The sequence below is a fragment of the Pygocentrus nattereri genome, chromosome 18 (assembly GCF_015220715.1).
Source record: "Pygocentrus nattereri isolate fPygNat1 chromosome 18, fPygNat1.pri, whole genome shotgun sequence".
NCBI classification, from domain to species: Eukaryota; Metazoa; Chordata; class Actinopteri; order Characiformes; family Serrasalmidae; genus Pygocentrus; species Pygocentrus nattereri.
In genome coordinates this window covers 28,738,406-28,760,867 of record NC_051228.1, presented here as the reverse complement: position 1 = coordinate 28,760,867, position 22,462 = coordinate 28,738,406, and the positions used below count along the sequence as shown (strand labels likewise).

General features: G+C 40.1%; 1 protein-coding gene across 6 annotated transcripts in view; it reads right to left on the bottom strand.

The window, feature by feature from the left end:
- The window catches only part of LOC108410414 (roundabout homolog 2-like), a 139,407-nt gene extending 123,497 nt beyond the window's left edge, over positions 1–15,910 (bottom strand). For 5 of the 6 annotated variants that reach the window (XM_037547278.1, XM_037547280.1, XM_017681472.2 and 2 more), the window contains exons 1-2: positions 15,348–15,910; positions 6,006–6,332 (exon numbers count right to left, since the gene is read on the bottom strand). In XM_037547278.1, coding sequence (XP_037403175.1) covers positions 6,006–6,332; positions 15,348–15,402 — 382 coding nt within the window. In that variant the 5' untranslated portion in view covers positions 15,403–15,910. The remainder of the gene's footprint in view (positions 1–6,005; positions 6,333–15,347) is intronic. The other variant, XM_037547281.1, reaches the window with a different exon arrangement.
- Between the last annotated feature and the right edge of the window lie 6,552 nt (positions 15,911–22,462).

Genomic DNA, 22,462 nt, shown 5'->3' with positions numbered 1-22,462 from the left:
TTTTGCCAATGACATTTCCACAAAGCTTGTCAAACCTTCTAGTTTGTTTGCCTTTCACTGATGTGATGATGTGTAACGCCTCTCCTTCCTGCCTCTATTAAAGTTCCAGAAAACACAATGTAAATTATTTTTAAAACATTTGTATGATACTGAAACTGCATGCTACATAAAACATCCACCAAGTTTGACTGAAAACAACAAGACAGATATATAATAAATCATGGCATAAAAATTTGCTATCAGACCTATCTTAGAACAACCTGGGCATGGTCCTAATAATCTGATAAGAACAATCAGAGTGATTGACAGCCCTGAGTCCACAGCTCTCAGCCTGCTACATCACAGAAGCAGAACTAAACACAAACAGTGGGAGTGAGGAAAAATTAGTGAAACAGGTCTTGTTGCCGACCCCACGCTCACTAAAAATATTATACACCTTATATATGGCAAAATCTTGAAGAAGGTACGCTTCTTATTCACTTTACTACAGGATGTGCATCCAGGGGATGAACGGATGTTCTTGCTAGCTCAGTTTTTCTAGGTTAGCTTTTGTTTGGCACTAGCTTTCTCGCTGTAAGTTTCTCTGACTTGAACAGAGAGAGGGAGACCACTGGGGAGCACAGTTTGTAAAAGCTATGTGGGCGGGAAAACCCATATCAGCCTTATAATTGTTAAGGAAACTGCTGACATACGCACTATTCAAGATTAAGACTGCCCATTTTACATTGAAAAGAGAATGTTGGTAAAATGCACTTAGGGAATTGTTAAGTTATTGTCAGGACATACTTCTGTATATGTATATTGTGTGCTCACAAGAGCATGATTAACCTACTTAGAAAGAAAACACAGATTTAAGTTTCATAAAGCTTTAACAAGTTTGTTGTTGCTGCTACCCAGCTGCTTTGTAAGCTCCATAAGTTTTTCTTCAGGCATCACCTCTTTCAAATTTCTTGAAGCTGCCAATTTTCAAGTATTCTTGCCTAAAGATAAAACTCCCCACTTGCCTCTGACTAAACCAGTGGACTAAATGTGGCTTACTGTGTTGTCCCTCCATAATCACCTATACACCTGCACATCATGCCCCATGGTCAGTCCTCTATTTCTCATTAAACAAACACAGCCTTGTCTGGTGCCTCCTTGTTCAGTTTTGTTCAGTTAAACCTCAGTTTACTTCCCTGACCTGTAGCTCTGCTCCTTTTTTTGCAGATATATTGACTTCAGACGATTTTGTCTACTCTTTTTCTTCTACCGACAGTTGTGCAACATCGACTGATGAGGTAATGTGCGGAGGCTTAAGAGCTATTACCATGATCTCTGACACTATGGCCTTGTAAGTTTAACTCCCTGCTCTGAGATGAGGTCTCTTCCACACCACCCCAAACATCTTTCCATTGTCATTTTTGCATGTCTTTGGGGGCATGAATGGCCATCAATCAATACTCATTCACCCAGATAATACCACCATGGCACATTCTATTAACAAAGGTCACTCAAATTCCCCCGTCACATATGGAGAAGCCTCAGAAGCCTCATCTGGATTTCTGCGTGCAATCAATTTGTCATCAAAGCTGCTCACATTCCTGATCATAAAAATCTAATCGCTACTTCCCCTACCCCTTCTTCCACTGTCTCTCTCTTGCTCCCTCTCCCTTGTTTCACTCTATTTGACAAAGCTCCCACAGTAGACCAGTCACTCACCACAGACCCACCCTACACCATCCAGTAATCCAGTAATAGCCCAGTAAACCATCCACTATATTATGATCAATCCTGTTTTCCTGAACAAATGTCAGATGGACTTCCATTCTCTCTAAATTTACTTAGCATGCACCACCTTCAAAGCTTTCCTGTAAGAAACAGTAAATATACATTCTAAAAACAATAATCCAAAGTAAAACATTAGATGCATATTAGCTAAACACTCATCCCTGCTGTTCCAATTTTCAGATATTAGACAATGACACCATCTGTTACCCAAATTAATGAAGCAAAATCAGCCAATTATGGAGAGGACTTACCATTTTCATTTTTAATCTCTAATCAAGCAAACCCCACCCCAACCACACCAACCAATCATTTTCAAATGATCTCTCTTTGCAATCTATTATTCACCTAGGAAAAACACTAAACTGCTATGCTACTCAAAAGAATCCAGCCACTAGTGTCAATACCCACATTTTGTGGTTCAAAACATTTTTCAAGATCTATACATCCTAACTCTATAGGACTCTAATTATGTATAGCAAATCAGAGAACCACAGAAGAGACTTGATGATGCAGTTTAAAAACACATCTACAAATTTTCTTTTTTTATTTAGCAGTATCGGACCAAAACCACTACAATCTTAACAGACATTTTTCTGCATTTTATCCATTTCCTAAAGCACTTTGAGAATGAGCCCTCCTAATTCTCCAAAAAAATAAGGTGAAAATGCTTTTTATTTGGAGAGTTCTCTGGTGATTTTCTTGGGTTAGCTTGTACCACCAAATCATGAACTGAAATATGGTGATATTCTTCAATCTGCTGTTCCTAGTTCTTATTCAGCTATTCAACATAAATGAATATACAAATATGCAAAGGCTTGTTGCTGTTACTCAGGGGTATTGCATTCGTTAGCTAAATGTGATGTTAGCAGGTCACTCTTGACTTCACTTGACACACTGTCACTGATCTGCTAATCGCCAAATGGTCAGCTAATCACCTCACTATCAAAAGCAGAACCAGGCATAATTGGCTGAAACTGTGCGGCTGATTCTGAATTGTTTCTTGATCTACTGCGATTCCAGACTCATAAGAAATGCTGCCACTTCATTATTATGGTGGCAGAAAGCTAGAGGGGGTGTTTCATTTTGTGCTGCAGCAGGGTCCCAAATTAAGCAGTTAATATTTGCACATATTACAATAAATTCAGGCAAATAATAGTGTGTCAGGCCAGTAACCTACCAGGTATTCATGAATGATTGCTGCACCTGGTTTTGAGTCCAGCATTACCCTAACTTTGTGACATGTGCAGAAAGCATTAACACCGAACACAAAGCAACTAAGAGTCAGTGGGAAATTCTGTTACACTGGCCTGAAGCACTCTCCCTCACTCACCCACACATGGCAAAAAAGGCCACCTTCTGGTCCATTTCTCTTAGAATGTACAGCACAACATTCAAACACTATATAGTGGATATCAGTGTCACTGTCACGCACACCCAAGCCCACTGCTCCCAAAGCCCATCACTCACAACAACATAAACACACGCTCCAAACATAGCTATATTACTGAGCAACACACAAAGTCTACACATCAATCCAGCATTTCACTTTCCAATTGTGTGCAAACATACACTACATGGACAAAAGTACTGGGACACACCTCTTAATCTTTGAATTCAGGTGTTTCATTCAGTCTCATTGTATAAATCAAGTACACTGCCATGCAGTCTCCCTTTACAAACATTTGTGAAAGAATGGGTCATTCTAAAGAGCTCACTGAATTCAAGCATGGTTCTGTAATAAAATGCCAAAACTGCAACAAGTCAGTTTGCTAAATTTCTTCCCTCCTAAATACTGTATTATATGGTGAGTGGTATTATTGAAAAGTGGAATCGTTTAGGAACCACAGCAACTCAGCTACGAAATGTCAGACTACGTAAAGTTACAGAGCAGGTCACTTAGTTTTGAGGTGCACAGTGCATAAAAGTCGCCAACTATCTGTTCACTCAATAACTTGCAGAGTTCCAAATCTCGTCTGGCATTAACATCAGCACAAAAACGTTTCGCCAGGAGCTTCATGGCATGGGTTTCCGTTGCCAGGCAACCGCATGCAAGCCTTACATCACCAAGCCTCGGATGGAGCCATGTAAAGCACACCGCCACTGTGGAGCAGTGGAAACATATTCTGTGGCATGACAGATCACGCTTCTCCATCTGTCAGTCTGATGGATAATTCTGGGTTTGGTAAATGCCAGCTAGAACATTTTCTGCCTGATTGCATTGTGCCAACTATAAAGTTTGGTGGAGGAGGGATAATGCTATGGGGTTGTTTTTCAGTGGTTGGCCTATGTCCCTTAGTTCCAGTGAAGGAAACTCTTAATGTTTCAGGATAAGATATTTTGGACAAGTGTATGCTTCAAACACAAGAAACATTGCACAGTTTGATAGAAGAATAAATTTAACTAATATCAGTCAATTCTAGATACAAATGTGACACTGTCAGTCAAATTGAAACTGAAGCTGAAAAGAGGGTGACTTCTAAAACTGGACAATGATCCAAAACCTACCTTAAAATACACCATGAATTCCTTCAAGAAATGCAACCTGAATATTTTGGAGTGACCCTTACAGTCCCCTGACCTCAAGATCATTAAACATCTGTGGGCAGATCTTAAACAAGCTGTGCATGCAAAACAGCCTAAGAATATGACAGAACCAGCATTCTGTAAGGAAGAGAGAGGGTGTAAAATCTTCAAACAAGTAAAGAATGTCTCCTGCCTGGCTATGAAAACATTTACAAGCTTGCCACAGATACTTGCCACAGGGGGATGTACTAACTTAGTAAGGTGTCCAAATGTTTGCATGTGCCGCAACAAATATTTATTTTTTTTCTATTCAATCTATTTAATCAAACACACTTCAAAAATATGGCTCTTTAAGAGTTCTTCAGTAAAGGCAATGGTTTTTATTTTGAACCATTTCATGCTTAAAAGAGTTATTCTATTGTTACTTCGTTACAATGCTATATAGAACCATACACCACATATGGCCCAACAATTTGAAAAAACAATTTCACGATACAAATAATCATTTAAGCATGAAATAATTCTTTCTAGAATTAATGAAGAACCTTTTTAAGAGTGATTATAAAGTAACTGCGTATTGACATTTGCAAAAAATTAAGTAGTTTCTGCAGAGTTTGGGTTCTTCGACAATCAACTAAATATGTAATTTGGCCAGGGGAGCCAAAACTTTGCACCTATTCTACTTTTTTCACATCCTCTTGGGAAAACTAACTGCATATACAGCTAAAAGAGTGCTTAATATTTAAGAGAGAAAACATAGTCAACAATACTGATGTACTATACATCAAGAGTCTTAAAAAAGAAATTCAAGCTAATAAAAAGATCATATGTAACACAGAATTAATTAGAATTAAACATGGCAGAATATGTAACTTATCTTTCATGTCACAGTACAGCATGTGCCTGGTCTTCTTTAGGCATTGTTGCTCTAGTTTAGAGTGCAGCATGAAAGATCAAGCTTTCCCAAAATGTTCTACTACTGAAATTCTACTACTGACATTCATTTCACTGTAACATACATGCTGAGAGACCAGTTTGGCAAATTATATTAAGCCCATTAGCGAAATTATTAAGTCAACCATTATTATGACCAGTTAAATGTAATTTAGTAACATTTTATTCTTTCATGGCTTGTAATTAGCCTATTAAGTCCTCCATGTAATTCCTGGTCCATCTCTTTTCATGCTTGAGACTTTTCCTCTTCAGTGCTGTATCCACTAACCTGCTGACATCATAACCTACTGCAACCCACGGCCAAACACTCTGAAAAATTCAACACCTCATTTAACAACCACCTCCTTCTTCCCTCAGGCAAAATAAAGGCCTTCACAAAGGAAAGAGATGCAGAATGGCAAAACAAATAAAAGAATAACCCAGAGACCTCATCAATGTTTCATGGCTTTCCTGTCATTAATTTCCTAGGACTCCAGTAATGACAATATATAGATCAAGCTGTTGTCAGCCCGTTAGGAAAAGAATGGCTTTTACACGGTCTGAACACAGCCACTGAACATGCACACACACACCCACCAACACAAAAGAAAATGCATGAACAAATCTAATCAGCTGATTATTATTTGGTTTGCATAAAAAGTTAACAAGTTTTTGTTACGTTCTTAATTTAAATCTAATTTAAAATGGCAAAGCAGTTCAGAAAATGTCAAATGAACAGTCAAAAAAAGACAAAGTAAATGCAAGATTTTCAGAACACTCACATGCCACTTCCAGTGAGGCATTATGGCTGACTGCTTCTCCAAGGTAGTTCCTGGCTACACACACGTAACTGCCATCATCAGGTTTGCTGCGTCGGCCATGTACAATGCGCAGGAAGAAGAGGGAGCCACTGGGCAAGAGCATTCGGTGTGAGCGAGGATTGTCCCTGTCTGTCTCCACCCGCTCACCGTCCTTATACCACTCCACGGTGGGGGACGGCCGCCCCTCCGCCTTACAGTTCAGAGTGGCCGGCTCACCCTTCGACACAATTAGGTCTGAGGGGTGCTCCACAATCCGAGGTGGGGAGTCTTCCTGACGAATGCGGGATGCTAGAAATGGGGAAAAAAAAACAGTTGGTAAATCATTAACATTAAAGGTTTAGTACAAGGAAAAAATTAATTGTTGCACTGCTACTGTATCAGTATCTTTACCAATACTGGCACTTAAAACACAGTATCGGTGACGGGGATAGCAAAACGTTCTGGCATGTCCACGCGCACCAGTAAAGCGAACTTAACAACACATCGGCGGTGTGGTACAAGAAGCACTAAAAAATGCTCATGGCAGATTCTGTTACGGCAGTTTTTGGTGTGAGAAACATGCTAACAGAATCGCTTACCTAAACAGCTGAGCTGCTTCTTTCAGTAATCACTCGTCTGCCACTGTGTGATTACTTACAGTCTGAGTTAATGTTATTTATACAGTGGAAGAAACAGCCAGATTTTTGACACAATGAGAGTCTTTAGCCTCAATTCAGCCTTTAGCATAGCAGCTAGCCGGGCCTATGAATCCATTTCCTGACGGTGCACCTCCAGCAGTCAGCTGTATCACTCAGCAGTAGGGTTTCGCGGCTCTTCAACCAAGCCAGAAAAAAACACTTAAAGTCACTAATAACGACAGCGTGAACGATGGTGATGTTTACTGAACTGATGCTCAGAGATGCAGCATGAGTGAACAATACGCATGTACGAGACAAATGAGCTTGACAAATTTGGATGTTAAACAGCACTCTGTTTTTGAGCCAGAGAAGCTGCTGTGCGCTGCTGTGTAAACACGACAGGTTTATCTGTGTAATGTTCAGGTCTGTTTTTAACTGTTTTGTACAATTAAGATATTTTACATTTTACTTATGTTATTAAATATGATTCTTATTCCTAATTATATAATAACCTAGTAAATACTAAATACATACAGTAAATAAACAAAAAAAAGTTTCCTTAAGCATCTAATGAATATAATCCAACAAGTAAATGGCATCTAGCCAAACGGAGTGTTTTATTTGTTATGCAGAACACAGATTATACCAAAATAATATATTTTTGAAAAGTAATTATATGAATATCAAGACTCATAGATGAGTTAGATGGGTTAAATATAGTTAGTGTCAGCATTAGTACTCTGTATTGTAAAGTAAGAAATACTTCTTAAACCATATCAAACTAAACAACTCATCAGCAATACAATCAGAGACTGTTTTTTGCCTTTCAACTCAAGAAAATCTTCTCCAATGTAGCTGAGACATGTGCACGTCCAGGTTGGCCACAGTATAATGTATCAGCTTGCAGAATTGGAACTTTCTGTGTAATATCTTTTTTCTGTCACTACAAACAAACTACTATGCTGCCTTTTTGGTTGATTGCATGTTGGTAGTTATAAGCATTAAGAGCCTATTATTCAGTAAACAAAAAATTGTAAATAAGTATAATTTTTTGGTTTGCAATATGTTCTTAATATTTACATATCTAAATACATCAACAGCACCAAGAAATCATACTATTAAGGTAGAAAGAGTAGATTATAGTGTAGAAACAGTCACTTTTTGGCATGCCATTAAAATGTCTAACACTTTATATTCAGATTAACTGTAATTTAAGATGCCAGTGCTCTTTCAGGTATGATGACATATGATCCAAAAAGTTACGAGTGAAAAGTCAATGAGCAGATCAACCAAAAAAATATGTCTCCACACTACAGCAGTGGTGTGCATCTCAGTTTGAGCAAATGACCGGGCAGCAGGCGCGTCATGTCAACACGATAGAGGAAGCTCAGTATTGCCATAACCATACAGGAGTGAAGGACTCATTGAGTTCAATCAGCTTTTTCATTAAGAAGCTCACTCAAGTGCTCTGCTCTCTCTCCTGGTAGAGAGGTTTTGCGTTTGTGAGAGGACAGAGTCACATACACATGTGGATAGGTTTGTGGGGCCTCAAATTAATAGATATTTACATTTAAATTAATTTATCCCAGTTAGATTAGTGCCCATGATTTTCTTTAAGAACATCCCCATGAGCCACACTAATATATATATAATGATTTTCACATATACAAGGCCTTATACTAGAACTGTGTTCTTATATTTGAAGACCTTTAGATATGCTGGCTCAATCAAATAGTTTTATCCATCCATCCATCTTCTAAGCCGCTTCTCCGTCAGGGTCGCGGGGTAGTTTTATCCAAATCATTTAAATTGTGTTCTTAAAGGACACATATTTCAGTTCAATTACTCAGATTTATTTATCTCTCTATGCTCTTCAAAAAAACAAGAGAGGAGAATAAAACAGGTAATTTTACGAGTATTCATTTTGTATATTAATGGCCACTGCTCTCTTGGGAATCTCAGAAGAGGGGGCAGGGAAGACGTGTGGCCTGTGTGCAGTGGAGAGCTCTACAATGGCTGCTGACTTATATATGCAGTTGGTGTCATTTATATACATAAAATGTATATTCACACACATTCATGAGCACATGCCAGCCAAGCTTGGCATTGCACAGCAGTGTTTAAGCAGAAACAGAATTTGCTTTTAATATTTTGAAAGTTTGTGTTTGCATGTTAGCCTCACAAAGAATTCAAATTTTCTCTAGCTTAGTAATAGGGATCTTCTTTTACATTAGCATTAAGCTAATTGTGGTGAACGTTGACATTTTACAGCAGCTCTCTAGATTAAAGACTGGCATTTGAAGCTAGCAACTAAAGTTAAATATTCTTTACTTTGGATGTTACAGCTGGAATCTTGACTCCTTCAGTAAAGATTTAAACTCAAAGTCTTTCTCTTAATACTACCAAAGTAGAACCTGATGTCTTAGCTACACTATATTTCCAAAAGTATTCACTCACCCATCCAAATAATTGAATTCAGGTGTTCCAATCAGTTCCATGGGCACAGGTGTATAAAACCAAGTACTTAGGCATGCAGACTGCTTCTACAAACATTTGTGAAAGAATGGGTCACTCTCAGGGGCTCAGTGAACTCCAGCATGGTACCATGATAGTCCAGTCATGAAATATTCTGGCTACTAAATATTCCACAGTCAACTGTCATTGGTATTATAACAAAGTGGAAGTGATTGGGAACAACAGCAACTCAGCCACAAAATGGTAGGCCACATAAAATAACAGAACGGGCTCAGCAGATGCTGAGGCACATAGTGCGCAGAGGTCGCCAACTTTCTGCAGAGTCAATCGTAAACAACCTCCAAACCTCATGTGGCCTTCAGATTAGCTCAAGAACAGTGTGCAGAGAACTTCATGGAATGAGTTTCCAAGGCCGAGCAGCTGCATCCAAGCCTTATATCACCAAGCGCAATGTAAGGCGTCGAATACAGTGGTGTAAAACGCCGCCACTGGACTCTAGAACAGTGGAGACGTCTTCTCTGGAGTGACAAATCTCACTTCCCGTCTGGCAATCCGATGGACGAGTCTGGTTTTGGTGGTTGCCAGGAGAACGGTACTCATCTGACTGCATTGTGCCAAGTGTAAAGTTTAGTGGAGGGGGGGTTATGGTGTGGAGTTGTTCTTCAGGAGTTAGGCTCGGCCCCTTAGTTCCAGTGAAAGGAACTCTTAATGCTTCAGCAGACCAAGAGATTTTGGACAATTTCATGTTCCCAAATTTGTGGGAACAGTTTGGGAATGGCCCCTTCCTGTTCCAACATGACTACGCTCCAGTGCACAAAGCAAGGTCCATAAACACATGTATGAGCAAGTTTGGTGTGGAAGAACTTGACTGTCCTGACCTCAACCCGATAGAACACCATTGTGATGAATTAGAGCGGAGACTTCGAGCCAGGCCTTCTCGTCCAACATCATTGTCTGATCTTACAAATGCTCTTCTGGAAGAATGGTCAAAAATTCCTATAAACACACTCCTAAGCCTTGAGGAAAGCCTTCTTAGAACAGTTGAAGCTGTTATAGCTGCAGAGGGTGGGCCGACATCATTCCATTGTTCTGAGAACAATGGAATGATGTCCAGCTCAGAGCTCAGACCTCAACATCATTAAATGTGTTTGGGACTACTTGCATCTTCAGAAGAAGAAAATAAGACCAACGAAGACTGAACTTGGTAAGTGTGGAAAAATATCCCTGCAGATTTTTTTTTATCAAAAACTGAAAGCAAGTTTCCAAAAAAAATGAATGCTGTAATCAAATCAAAGAAGGAACAGACTAGACAGTTGTTGAGGCTTTCATGTAAATCCCATGTGTCAAACACAAGGCCTGCGGACCAGATCAGGCCCATGACACAATCCTATCCGGCCTGCAAAAGGAAGTCCCCAGCATGCACTGCAACATTATGTGCACTCTGACTCTCCTACTCCAACAACAATCTATGGGACAGCAATTAAACCTCAATTCTACACAATTCCACACAAGTCACATCACCAAATACACTAGCTGCAGTTGAAGTATTCATGTGATATTTCAAAGTGTACCACAACTGCCTGTATTTTACTGCTGAAATTTTGGTGTATTTTGAATGAACAATGGCCAGTTATATCACTACATTCAATAAAAATGAAAAATGAGGCCCATGGATTTGTTAATATTTTTAATATGGCCCCTTTAGAGGTCAAGTTTGATACCCCTGTTGCAAATCAATAAGTTTTATGTCTGTTTTAACTGTAAATTAAATAAATGAAGTGCAGTCTTTCACTTTTGCACAGTACTGTATTTTCCTCTACAAGAGCCACAAGGGAATATGTACAATAACTTCATCTCTGACCTTTGACTAGGTTTATATCAATACTCAAACACATACTAACATTGCTGCCATACTGGTCCACTGATCTTCATATCATACACAAGAATAAACAGAACTGATAGCAGCAAATATGAGCAAATAATACTATCCACAGAGAGATCACCATTCATGTCATTGCATCAAGGCATAAGAAGCTCATAAGTGCCATAATCAGATGCATTAGCTAGTAATTCAGATTTCTCAGTCTAACATACACACTAAGGGACCATTTACTTGTTCCAGTGTGTTTCAGTCAAAAGGCTACAAAATGCAAATGAGGACATTAAGAGATCACAGAAATTTCATAGCGACATAATCGTTAAAACCACCATCCCACTCATCACATCGCGTGGCAGTGGAGTGCATTAAAGATTTAACACCACAGCCTCTAAATATGAAATTCCATCTCGAGTTCAGTTTCAAAACCCCACTGTCTAGACTGTCTGCCTGATTCCAAAGCCTGTCTGACCATAGCAATTCTCACCATAAAGCACGGCTCAAATAATCTGCCAAAGTTAGACGACTCAAACCAGCAAAGACTCAGCTCACTCAAACGCAGTGGCTCATGCATAAGCACACTCAACTGCTCCCTCAGACTACTGCTGCTTCATTAATCCCTTCAGTGCTCCTGTACATATGACTGCCCAGATTTCACACGCTTTCATCCACAGAAAACATGAAAACACCTCTGACTCTTCAGAGCCCACTCTTCTGTGTTCAGCAACCCTTTATTAGCATACTGTACAATCAGAGCTATTTCTCACCCACAAAAGCAAAGAAAAAGGAAAACTGGGAAATATGCATCATGTGGGTGTGGGGGTTTGGCAGACCTCAGTAGAACTGCCACGGCCTAAAGCTTCAAAGCACAAGCAGTAACTCACATTCACTGCACCTACCATTGTGAGTGCAGCTGATGTGTGAGCGCATCTCTGAAAACAAATTTTCAACATGTGCTTTGTTGCAAGCCTGAAAAATAGGGAGGATGTGTAAATAACAATGGCAACGCCTTGTCAGATTTGAAGGCAATATTTTTCTGTAAGACTGGATTTCTTTGTAGCATCTGCCTTAGAAGTTGCCATTACTGCCAAAAATAGCAAAATCATCTTGTGATTCAGCATTATTTATTTCTCACTTGAAACTCAAAGAAATAACGCAAGAAATTCCGTTGAAAACATAGATTCTAAACTTTCAATCAACATCACGTTTGCATAAGTAGAATATATTGTATTATGAATTTAAACAGAATTTATTAACTCTTGTGTGGTGTTCAGGTCTGTGGGACCCATTTTCAATGTTTACCAATAGAAAAAAAGATGTGAATTATTATTTCATATTTCATTTCATTATTTCGACCTTAGATTCATTGGCCCTTGCACATTTCCGGTCAAGAACATATAAAATAACAAATTTCAATGTCTTCACACTGTATACCCTCCCTACATTTATATTACACATGTGGTGTTGGGGTGAACCTGTGGTGAATAAAAGTGTGGAGGTGCTGTGTCCCTTCACCCTGTTCTCCTCGTACAGGCCTGCTGTTAGAGTGTGTGTGTCTGTGTGTGTGTATGTGTTTGTATATGTGTGCCTGTGTGTAAGGACGGACAATATGGACAGGCTGCTGACTAGCTACAGCTGCTAAAGGAGAGCCCTAAGCTGGACACATGATATTTTAAATAACTAGTGTTTTTACACAAATTGTTATGACTGTGGGCGCAGTGGGTCCACCAGACCACTGAGTAACAAAAACACAAACAGCACACAAGGGTTTAAAATAGGTATAGCTGGGCATCAAGAAAGCAGAAAAAAGCAGAAAGATTTCAGAAGTGCACACTCTAAGCTGTGAATAAATAGGCCTGTTACAATCATGACATTTAAGCTGAAGATTAAATGCCTTACACATAATAGCAATTGCCAATTTAATTGGCTGATGAGGTTTCTTGCTTTTTACCTGTTAACACTAGCTCCCAGAAACTTGAGCTCAAATAAACAAACATCCCACACATTACATACAAACATCACTTTCTGCCCCCTAAAGGTGTGACAGTGCCAGTCAGAAGACAAAACATTAGTTTTATGAGATTCATAACATGTCTCAATGAATGTGGTTCCTTCTCTGATTTAATTCTATTTGCCAGAGCCCAAAGGATGACACTGTACCACATCTGCTTGTTTCAACGTAACACAATTGAAAGCTAACAACTAAAAATAATTGCATTCAACACCATTATTGTAATGGTGTAGCAAAACTAAAGTAATAACTCTTGGCCTCTTAAGATTAATACAGACAGAATCATAATTAGCCCCTGGCCTTATAGGGTTTGATCAAACAAACAAAAAAAGTCCAAAAAACAGTGGGCACTCACATAATGGTTTGAACAAATCAACTTCAAGGAGAATATGCAGTCTGAAGTTTGCTTATGTAATTATCTACTCAGTGCTTTTCCCCAGGCAAGTAAGAAAGAAATTCGGGGGACCCTGGAAGCCTGTACAACCATTTCACCTCATCTACATCCTAATGTCAGTTTCCTATACTTGCAAAAAAGACAACAGTAAAGGAACAGAGATCAGAGGTTCTGAACACAGACACTGTACTCCAAAGTGAAACTCAAACCAATACATGGTCAAGACATCTCCTGTTCACAAATGTAGGAACGGTGATGAAGAGGTAAACAGGTATTGCTTTTAAATAATACCTGATTACCTGATTTTAAATTAATGTTACTTCCTTATAATATAGTATATCAAAAATAGTACACCATCACTGGCAGCACATACATTAGTACAGTGTATATAGTATGATATGAGATGCAGCTTCAGTGTTTCTTTCACATAAATAGCCAATTGTGCAAATATTATTACTGACTAAAAAATGAAATTGCTTTATCAGTTTGCAAACTGGCTAGTCAATATAAAAGACGGTGAAATCTGTTTTACTCCCGGAAAGGCTACGGCTGGCCCTTCCACAAGCCACTTAACCCCACATTACTACAAGTGTGCTGTAGCTCTAAAAGATTACCTGAACATGAATGTTAATGTTATAAAAAGACAGGAACATAACACTGGAACCCTGGATCTGAGAGACCAACATAGATTTGCAATACAGCAAAACTAGTGCACTACTGATGAATTACAATGCATATATGTATAGAGTTAGTACTTGATTGTATCACTAAAATGCATGTATCCCAATATTTTCCAAATTTAATATGGCATCATATGGTATTTAATTTAACACATACAAAGTTAACAAACAAGTTTCCTGAATATTAGTGCTTTATGCTAAAATAGTGTCTTACAAATCTGAAACAGCTCGTTTTAATCTGACTATTTTGCTGTTTTCCTCTCTTAAAATTAAACCAAAGGATTACTAGCAAACTATTGTAACCAATAACCTGACACAACCCATATTTCAAGACTAAAAACTTAGTATGTATCGCTAAAACCGAAAAGCAATATCACGGTGTGTCAGTATCAGAGACGATATATCGCTCAGCACTATTAAGCTTCTACTGAACATCTGCAAGTATGAATCTTACAGCCTGCAGCCCATTAACGGTGTTATTAAATAAGCTACCCACAGAGCCCCGCAGGAGAAATTACTACACATTTCTACCTGTAGCTCACATCTATACAGAGCAGAAAGGCACACAGCAGTTTCCATATGTGGCTCGATATTTTAGCAGCGAGTTCGCTCGCTTGATAAAACGTGACCCCGTGTTATCGATTCGACAAGGCGAAAAGCTCAACAGCCGTCACGGATTCACTGTAGGATAATTAACACGCCCGAGCAAGCAAATTAATTAGCCTGGGTGAGTTAAACACAAGAGAGCCATGTATGAGAGAATATGTTTTGCCACTGAGTTTGACTAAAAAGCTGGCAGTATAATGAGGATGAAGTTGGCTCATTTGAATTTCCCGTTCCACCTTAAACGGTGCAGCAGTTACATTCTGGCGCCAGCTGCACCGTTTAAGATGGAACGGAAAATTCAAATAAGAAGCCAACTTAAGACCATCGGCAATATAAATGTTCTGTGTGCAGTAGCTGAGTAAACTCACACCATTTAAAAGTCACATTTGTGCAGTTTTAGACGTGTTTATTTCGCATTTGGTCTAGGCTGAGTTTTGAAAGAAACACCAGTTAACCGTCAGTTAATTAGCTAGCTAACATACACTGAGATAACGATGGGATGGCCTGTGTCTGTCCCCCAGACGAGCCCAAAAGACTCTTTTAGGAGGAAGAAATTGTTGATTGGCAGCATGATAAGACATTGAAGACACTGGACAAGTTGATTAAAACTAGACAAAAGCCGCTCTTAAGAGCTCAGAGCCTACCGTCGGTGTGAGTGTGGAGAAAACCACACAAAACGATGAACTGCAGGAGCTTCATGGTGACATAGCAACGCTCATCACTGCGCGCGCCAACTCTCTCTCTCTCTCTCTCTCGGGCAGTCCAGTCCCACAACTTGAGGGCTAGAAGAGCAGCACAAAAATGAAAGAAATGATAATTCTCACAGTCGGTTCGCCTTCTTTCAGACGCCCATTCCGCACACGCTTCTCAATGTCAGGGGAAGGAAGAGTTCATTTTGTTTTGTTGTCATTCTTCAAGAGAGCGAGCACACGCCGCGCGCGGGTGGATGGATCACTTCACTTCTCCCCACGTTTCACTACCGAGCGCTCCATGCCATCCACTCGTGCGCCTGAGAGCATCCGCCGCCACCGAGGGTCCGCCTCAGCACGTGAATGTGAACGACTCCTCCCTGAGACAGGTGAATAAAAAGGGTGAGGGAAACACTCCGGCTGCACTAAAGCAGCGCCGAAACGCGTCTGTGCTGGCTGGAGGGGAAAGCGCCGTGCCGAGCGGGGAGCTGCGCAGCTGCAGTGGCTCCGCCATGAGGCAGCAGAGAGCCAGCGGAGTGGATCCTCATCTCCTCCTCCAGCCCACACCCGGAGAAACCCCTCAAAACACAAGTGTCTCTGACAGCCAACGAGCTCAGACTGCCATGTTTCGTTAAAACAAGTTGGGAGTGAAACTGTCCGGAGTAGGAGCTGATTGCAGTGAGATTCATGACGCCTTTTGTGATGAATATCCAATTCTTGTAACTTAGATATATATCACAATTATTCTATACGTGCTGAAACGCAGAAAACATTTAAAATCTTTTTTATAATTTTTTTATTATCTTATTTTATTTGTGCTTTTATTTACTTTATTTTTTTCTGGTCCTTTGGCCTACACAAGGTTTTGGCGCCCCCTGTCGAAAAAAGAAAATAGGCGCATATTTATGAAGACCTTTATTAAAGTACCAACTTGAAAAAAGATGGGCCTTCAAAGGTTCTTTAGCAAAGAAAATGGCAATATATTGCCACGAGCACACAAAGAGCCCGTTGCATGCTTCTTCAGATTGATGGTGAGTGTGTTTTATATGGTTCTGTAAAGAGCCTTTATGAAAAGGGTTCTATATAGCACCAAAAAGGGTTCCTCTATTGTTACAGACTTGACAACGTAACAAAACCCTTTTGGTGTTATATAGAACCATCTACAGCACATTCTCCGTCAGTCTGAAGAGCCATTCAATGATGCAATGAACTCTTTAATTATATAAATGGATCTTTGACTCTATGTGGTTCTATATAGAACCACTTCTTTACTAAAGAACCTTTGTTATGAGTGTAGGATTCACAGTCGTTGAGACATAGACGAAGTCATTCAGAGTGGTTTGGTACGAAATTGCATTGTAGAGATACCTAACCCCGAAAAGGTGGTTCCTCAAGGGTTCTTTAGTAAAGGGAATGGTTCTGTTAGTTCTATTTCATGCCTAAATGGTTGTTTGCAAAGTGAAATGGCTCTTCTGGGCCACAGGTTTTGTATGTACGGGTTTTGCATGTACCTGTCTGTTATGAAAATATCTTTTAGACCAAAACCTTTTCAGTTGAAGGAAAAAAAATGTCTTAGGCATCAGGCAGTGTGTCATTACCATTTAATGTAATAGCTTGAGCTAAGGTACCGATTATAAATGCATTAAACTCTTCAGATGTGTGGTTCCTTTTACCACCACTATGAACAAGTCTGATGTGGTAAGTTACTCTAGAAAGGATACTTTCTTATTAAACCACTATGAGTGACCTTATTTACATCTTTAATACACTGACATGCCAAAAGTCATGGAACAGGAACTAGTATTGTGTAGGACCCCCTCTAGCCCAGCAAAGTGCAGCAATGTAACATGGCATTGATGACCACAAGTGGACTAAACACGTCTGGAGGGATGTTGTGCCATGCCATCTGGAAAGCCACCCACAGCTCCATGGTATTTGTAGGTGCAGGATCTCGGGTGCGAATGGACCTCTTCACCACATCCCATCATTGTTCAATTGGGCTCATGTTGGGCAAACATGCATATCACACCATTTTTTGGAACCCTCCAGAATGCTTCTCCATCCAGTTCTGGACAACTTGAGCCCCTACGGCATAGTGCATTATCCTCTTGGAATATCCTGTCATTGTGAGGGTACATGAAGTCCATAAAGAGCTACTAATAGTCACCATGCAGTGAAATGTAGTGGTCACTAGTCAGTGACATGTTTAGACAGACCAGTGGACCCAACCCATGCCACAACACCACACCCCACACCAGTAAGGAACCACCACCAGCCTGCACAGTGCCTTGTTGACAACGGGTCCATGGCTTGATGGGGTCAATTTGTACCATGACTCATCAGACCTCGTAACATGTTGCCAGTGCTCTAGGGTCCAGTTCTTGTTGTGTCCAGTGTCACGGTGAGGCACTCTGGAGGGTCTTCTGTGCCTATATCCCACAGAAGCTGAAGAATGCTGCATACTCTACATACTCTACATTGAATGTGGGTATTTCTGCCAGAGTCGCTTGTCTGTTTGCACGGACAATTCGAGTCAGACACCGATAGTCATGATCGTCAAGTACCCGTGGGCAGCCACTGCGCTGTCTGCTGTGGTGGTAATGCCTTCTATGACATATCCCCGGTATACACATGACACTGTGGATGGAGGAATGTTAAATGCCTGCACAACTTCAGAAATAGAATTTCCTGTTCGTCTGGCACCCAGTATCATGCTTTGTTTAAATTCACGTCGCCTTGCCTTGAGCATGCTGGCTAGTGTTCAACCTCAAGATAACACCTCACAACTTAGACAGATGTGGGCATTCCTAAGCGAACGCTGATGTAATACCACTTCATAATCTATTTACATACTATACCATGACGTTTGGGATGTCAGTGTAATTTTCTAATTAATATCAGAAGGGCTTTCTGGATAACTTTAGTCAGGTTCATAACTATTAGTCTGTTATCTTTTTGATTTAAATTAAACAGTCATTTCTGAATATCATATTCTATTATTCTATAAATATTTTAATATTTATACATTTATTCATCATCTAAACCGCTTATTCTCTTGGGTTGCAGGTGTGCTGGAACCTCTTACAGCGCTTACTGGGCAGAAGGCAGGGAACACCCTAGACAGGCTGCCTGTCCATCACAGGGTAAAAATACATGTTCACACGCATTCACGCTTTATCAGTTTAGCATCTCCAGTTCACCTGACTGCATGCTGTTGAAATGTGGGAGGAAACTGGAACACCTAAAGGAAACCCACATAGACACAGAGAGAACATGCAAACTCCACACAGAAAGGACCCTGTTTTCTCAGTTTGGGAATTGAACCCAGGCCCTTCTAGAAGCACTACCCACTGCGCCACCATATAAAATGGGCATTGTTATTATAGCAAATAATATTGTTATTGTAGTAAATGTGAGGCTCTTATGGGGAAAAAATACATAATGATGTAATCCACTAATTTTCAAAATGTATGCATTATTCAATTTAAAAGATCTAAAAAAGTTATTATAAATTATTTGAAATGTTCAATTCTAGAGAAACCTGATGAGAATTGATCAGTGGTGGTGGTGATAGGAACCAGACATCCAAAGCTTTGAAAAAAAAGTTTTGAAAGATTTGTGGAATTCTACGGAGCCCGGAGGGTTTTTTTTAAGGTAAAAATCTGGTGATACTGTCAGGTGAGCACCCAGTAATATGTGGTGAGCACCCAGTACTATATGAAGACAATACTATGTGGTGAGCACCTGATACTAATAGAAATATATAATAGAATTGATTCTTCAAGTAAAATGGAACTGCAGCACAAGATCACTGGAAAAGTAAATCTGAAGAGCGATCCAGAAACGCTTGTTGCAGAGTAGATGTCACAGAAAAAGAACTTGTCTCACCACAGTTGGACTCTTGTGCTTGCTGATGACCATCAATCATAAAAGAATGTATATATTAGTCACTTTAAATCTTAAAAACATCTTTCTCCAGCAAATTTACTTTTCTATTCTAACCAGGCAAAAAGGGAGCTCTAAAGCAATAAGTAATAAGTGACCCCGTTTTCTGTTAAATTACCCATTGCCCATGTTATGTTCAGATTCAGGATCTAGGGATAAAAAAAGCACTAAGAAACCCACTAAAAAAACATATTTTACTCAATCCACCCTACAGGAATGTCCAGAGAGGCCACTGTGCTTGCTGTCAAAGCAAATCATTCCGCAAAACTACATAAAGCTGCTGCTACAACCGGCTCAGCAGCTTGTTTGAGTGCTCAGTTACAATGCAGCGAGTGACACTGGTAGGTATTGCACTTGTGACATCTGTCCTGTGACCCAGATCAACATGTGCTGATGGCTGTCAGCCCCAGTGCTTTCTGCAGAGAAAGGGAGGTCAGAAAAAGGAGATGGATGTAACAGAGCGAAACCAGTACATACACTACTGCAGAGATTTACTCCATGAGACAAGATGAGTGTGCTGCTAGGGATGGCACTCTCTTGCTCACATTTCTTGCTTGTTTGGCTTTTTGATCATCTGATCATTTGCATATATACAAGTAAAATGAGGAGAATGTATTTGAATCTGTATAAGTTTGGTTCCTACACTGTTAGAAAAAAGATTTTTGTGTGTGGCCTGAGATATGAACAATGTAAATGTACCCTCAATAGTAATTAGGTACTGAGTTTTTCATTACATGATTTGGTCATTAAGACCACAAAGTCATTCAAAGTGGTTTGATGTGTAATTCTAGAGTCTGAAACCAGGTCTGAATTGTTCACAGTGATAAGATATATATATCTTATCACTGGGGCCCAACAGGGTCTTCTGAGGGTCAACTGAACAATGAGCACAACAACAATGTAACAAATGGAAGCTAAAATCTGAACAGCTGAGATTTCTGCTGCATTTTTTTGTTTTTGGCGCGACCCAAACCACATACTGCACACTGAATAGTATGCAGAAAATAACGCAACTGCTATTAGAAGTGCACTGCTAACTGCAACAGTAACTGCAGCGCCACTTAAGGTGGAACAAAAAATTTAATTTAAAAGCTGGTGAAAATAAACATACCTTCAGCTATACATATATATGTGTTTGGGTGTGTGTGAGTTTATTGTTCAAGAGTTTTGGAAGTTTTGGTAGCCACTTTTATCCGTTTTGGTAGCTAAAATCTGCACTGGAGTTTTCTAAACTGAAGATATCCCAGATATACACATCCTGTTCACCTCGTGGCGTTTTGTTGAGGCTGTAATGTTATAAAGTGTCCACATATGTTTTCAGTTTTTTATAGGCCATTCTGGTCTATTTAGATCTGGATCCACCTGCAGGGTTTTAGCTGCGCTAAGGGTGAGCAGATGGGCTCTATCAGAGCACAGGGTTACAGCTCGCCTACCAAAATGGCGAGCAGTGTTCTTAATGACGTAGTGTCATAGAAGCGATGTACTAGGATTAATGCTGCCCGTAAGACCATTTTTTGAAAGCATATAAACATGTTTGTCTTGTAAAAGTTCACGTCACCAAAAGGGAACTTAAGCCACAATAAAACAGTAAGAAAAGAACGTTGAGCCTCACTCATTCACCGACACCCAAAAGCGATCAGCTGTGTTTTCTGTGCTCTTCAACCGTGCAGCGTTTCTTGGATATCAGTGCCATCGTGTCTGGAGTGAAGATGCGGTGGCGTCGTCTGTTGTTTGCAGCTGAGTGTGAACATCGTGACTCATATATATGCTGTGTTGTGGCATTCAGGACGGAGCAACATTGAGAAAAAAAAAACAAAAACACCAGCATCAACTACGGGTTTCCCACAGATAAAAACGCAACAGGGTAGAAAACGTAAGTGACAATAGAAATGCAATGATTTTAGACCAATGAAAAGAAGACGTGGGTGGACTTGGATCAAGTCCAGCTCCACCCCTCTGGACTTGTGGTTCTGCAGCGACTAGGTGGCCACCACCATCGGAGCGTACTCTCTGTCCTTGACGTTTGGAGATCGGCAGTGAAGATGGGCGATGTGATGAAGTGTCACGATTGGCTCCTCCCACTCCTCCATGTGCTTTTTGTTTTGGTCTTGCATGCACATCTGTTTGCATGTCCATGTGTTTCTTTATTTGGTGTCCTCCCAGTCTGGCCCCCTTGTTTTCTTGACTCCGCCCTTGATTTGTTCCACCTATTTTCCACCTGTGTCTTGTGAACAATCATTAACGCTGTTGTATTTAAGCCCTGTGTTTTCCCCTGGGTGTTTGCTGGTCTTTTTTGGATGTATGTATTGGATGTGTTGTTTGATAAGTACTGTTTGAATTGTTATGTTTGGTGTTTCTTCCAGCCTCTGTTTGTTTGATCCCGTTTCATTTTGCCGCTATGTCTGTCCCTCCTGTTTTATGTATTGGCTCTATGACCCTGGACTGTCTTGACCCTGATTTTGGATTTGCCCATGATAAATCTCGCTTGTCTCCACACATGTGTCCGCCTCAACATCGCTTCCCATCGTTACAGACAGTTGAAGGTCAGTTAGCTCTTTTTAACATTTGAAAATAATCACACACAGATATATGTGCACACCGTGTTTGTAAGTGAGTAAATATGACTAGTAACATGCTCACATCTGCAGCTAACATTAACTCAACTAGTTAACTAAAGTTGATGCCTCCTTTAGAGCAGTGGTGAGGAACATGCCACAGGGATTTGGACTTTGAAAAGATAGAAAGTACCAGAGGCTTCAGGTTCAGAGATATCTGTTACATGTTTTTCCGAGCCTTCAGAGGTTCAGAGACTCCAAGCTGCTTCTCCTCTAGTGGAACCGAGGATTTTGTGTGAGCTGTGCACTGGTTTCACCACCCAGCCCTACAGACACCAGCCTGCGGTCAGTATCCAGCTCCATGCACATGAAATGGACTAAGGATAATTATTTCTTGCATCAGATCTTTCTAGACGGCTGTCTGCACTGTTAGTATTTAAAATTGATAATATTAGATTTGTGTGTCCATGCGTCACCAGCCTAACTGCATAGGTTGATGTGGTAACGATGTAGGTGTGAATAGCTATGTAGCTGCACTAGTGATGCAGATTTTAAAGAGCACTATGCAAA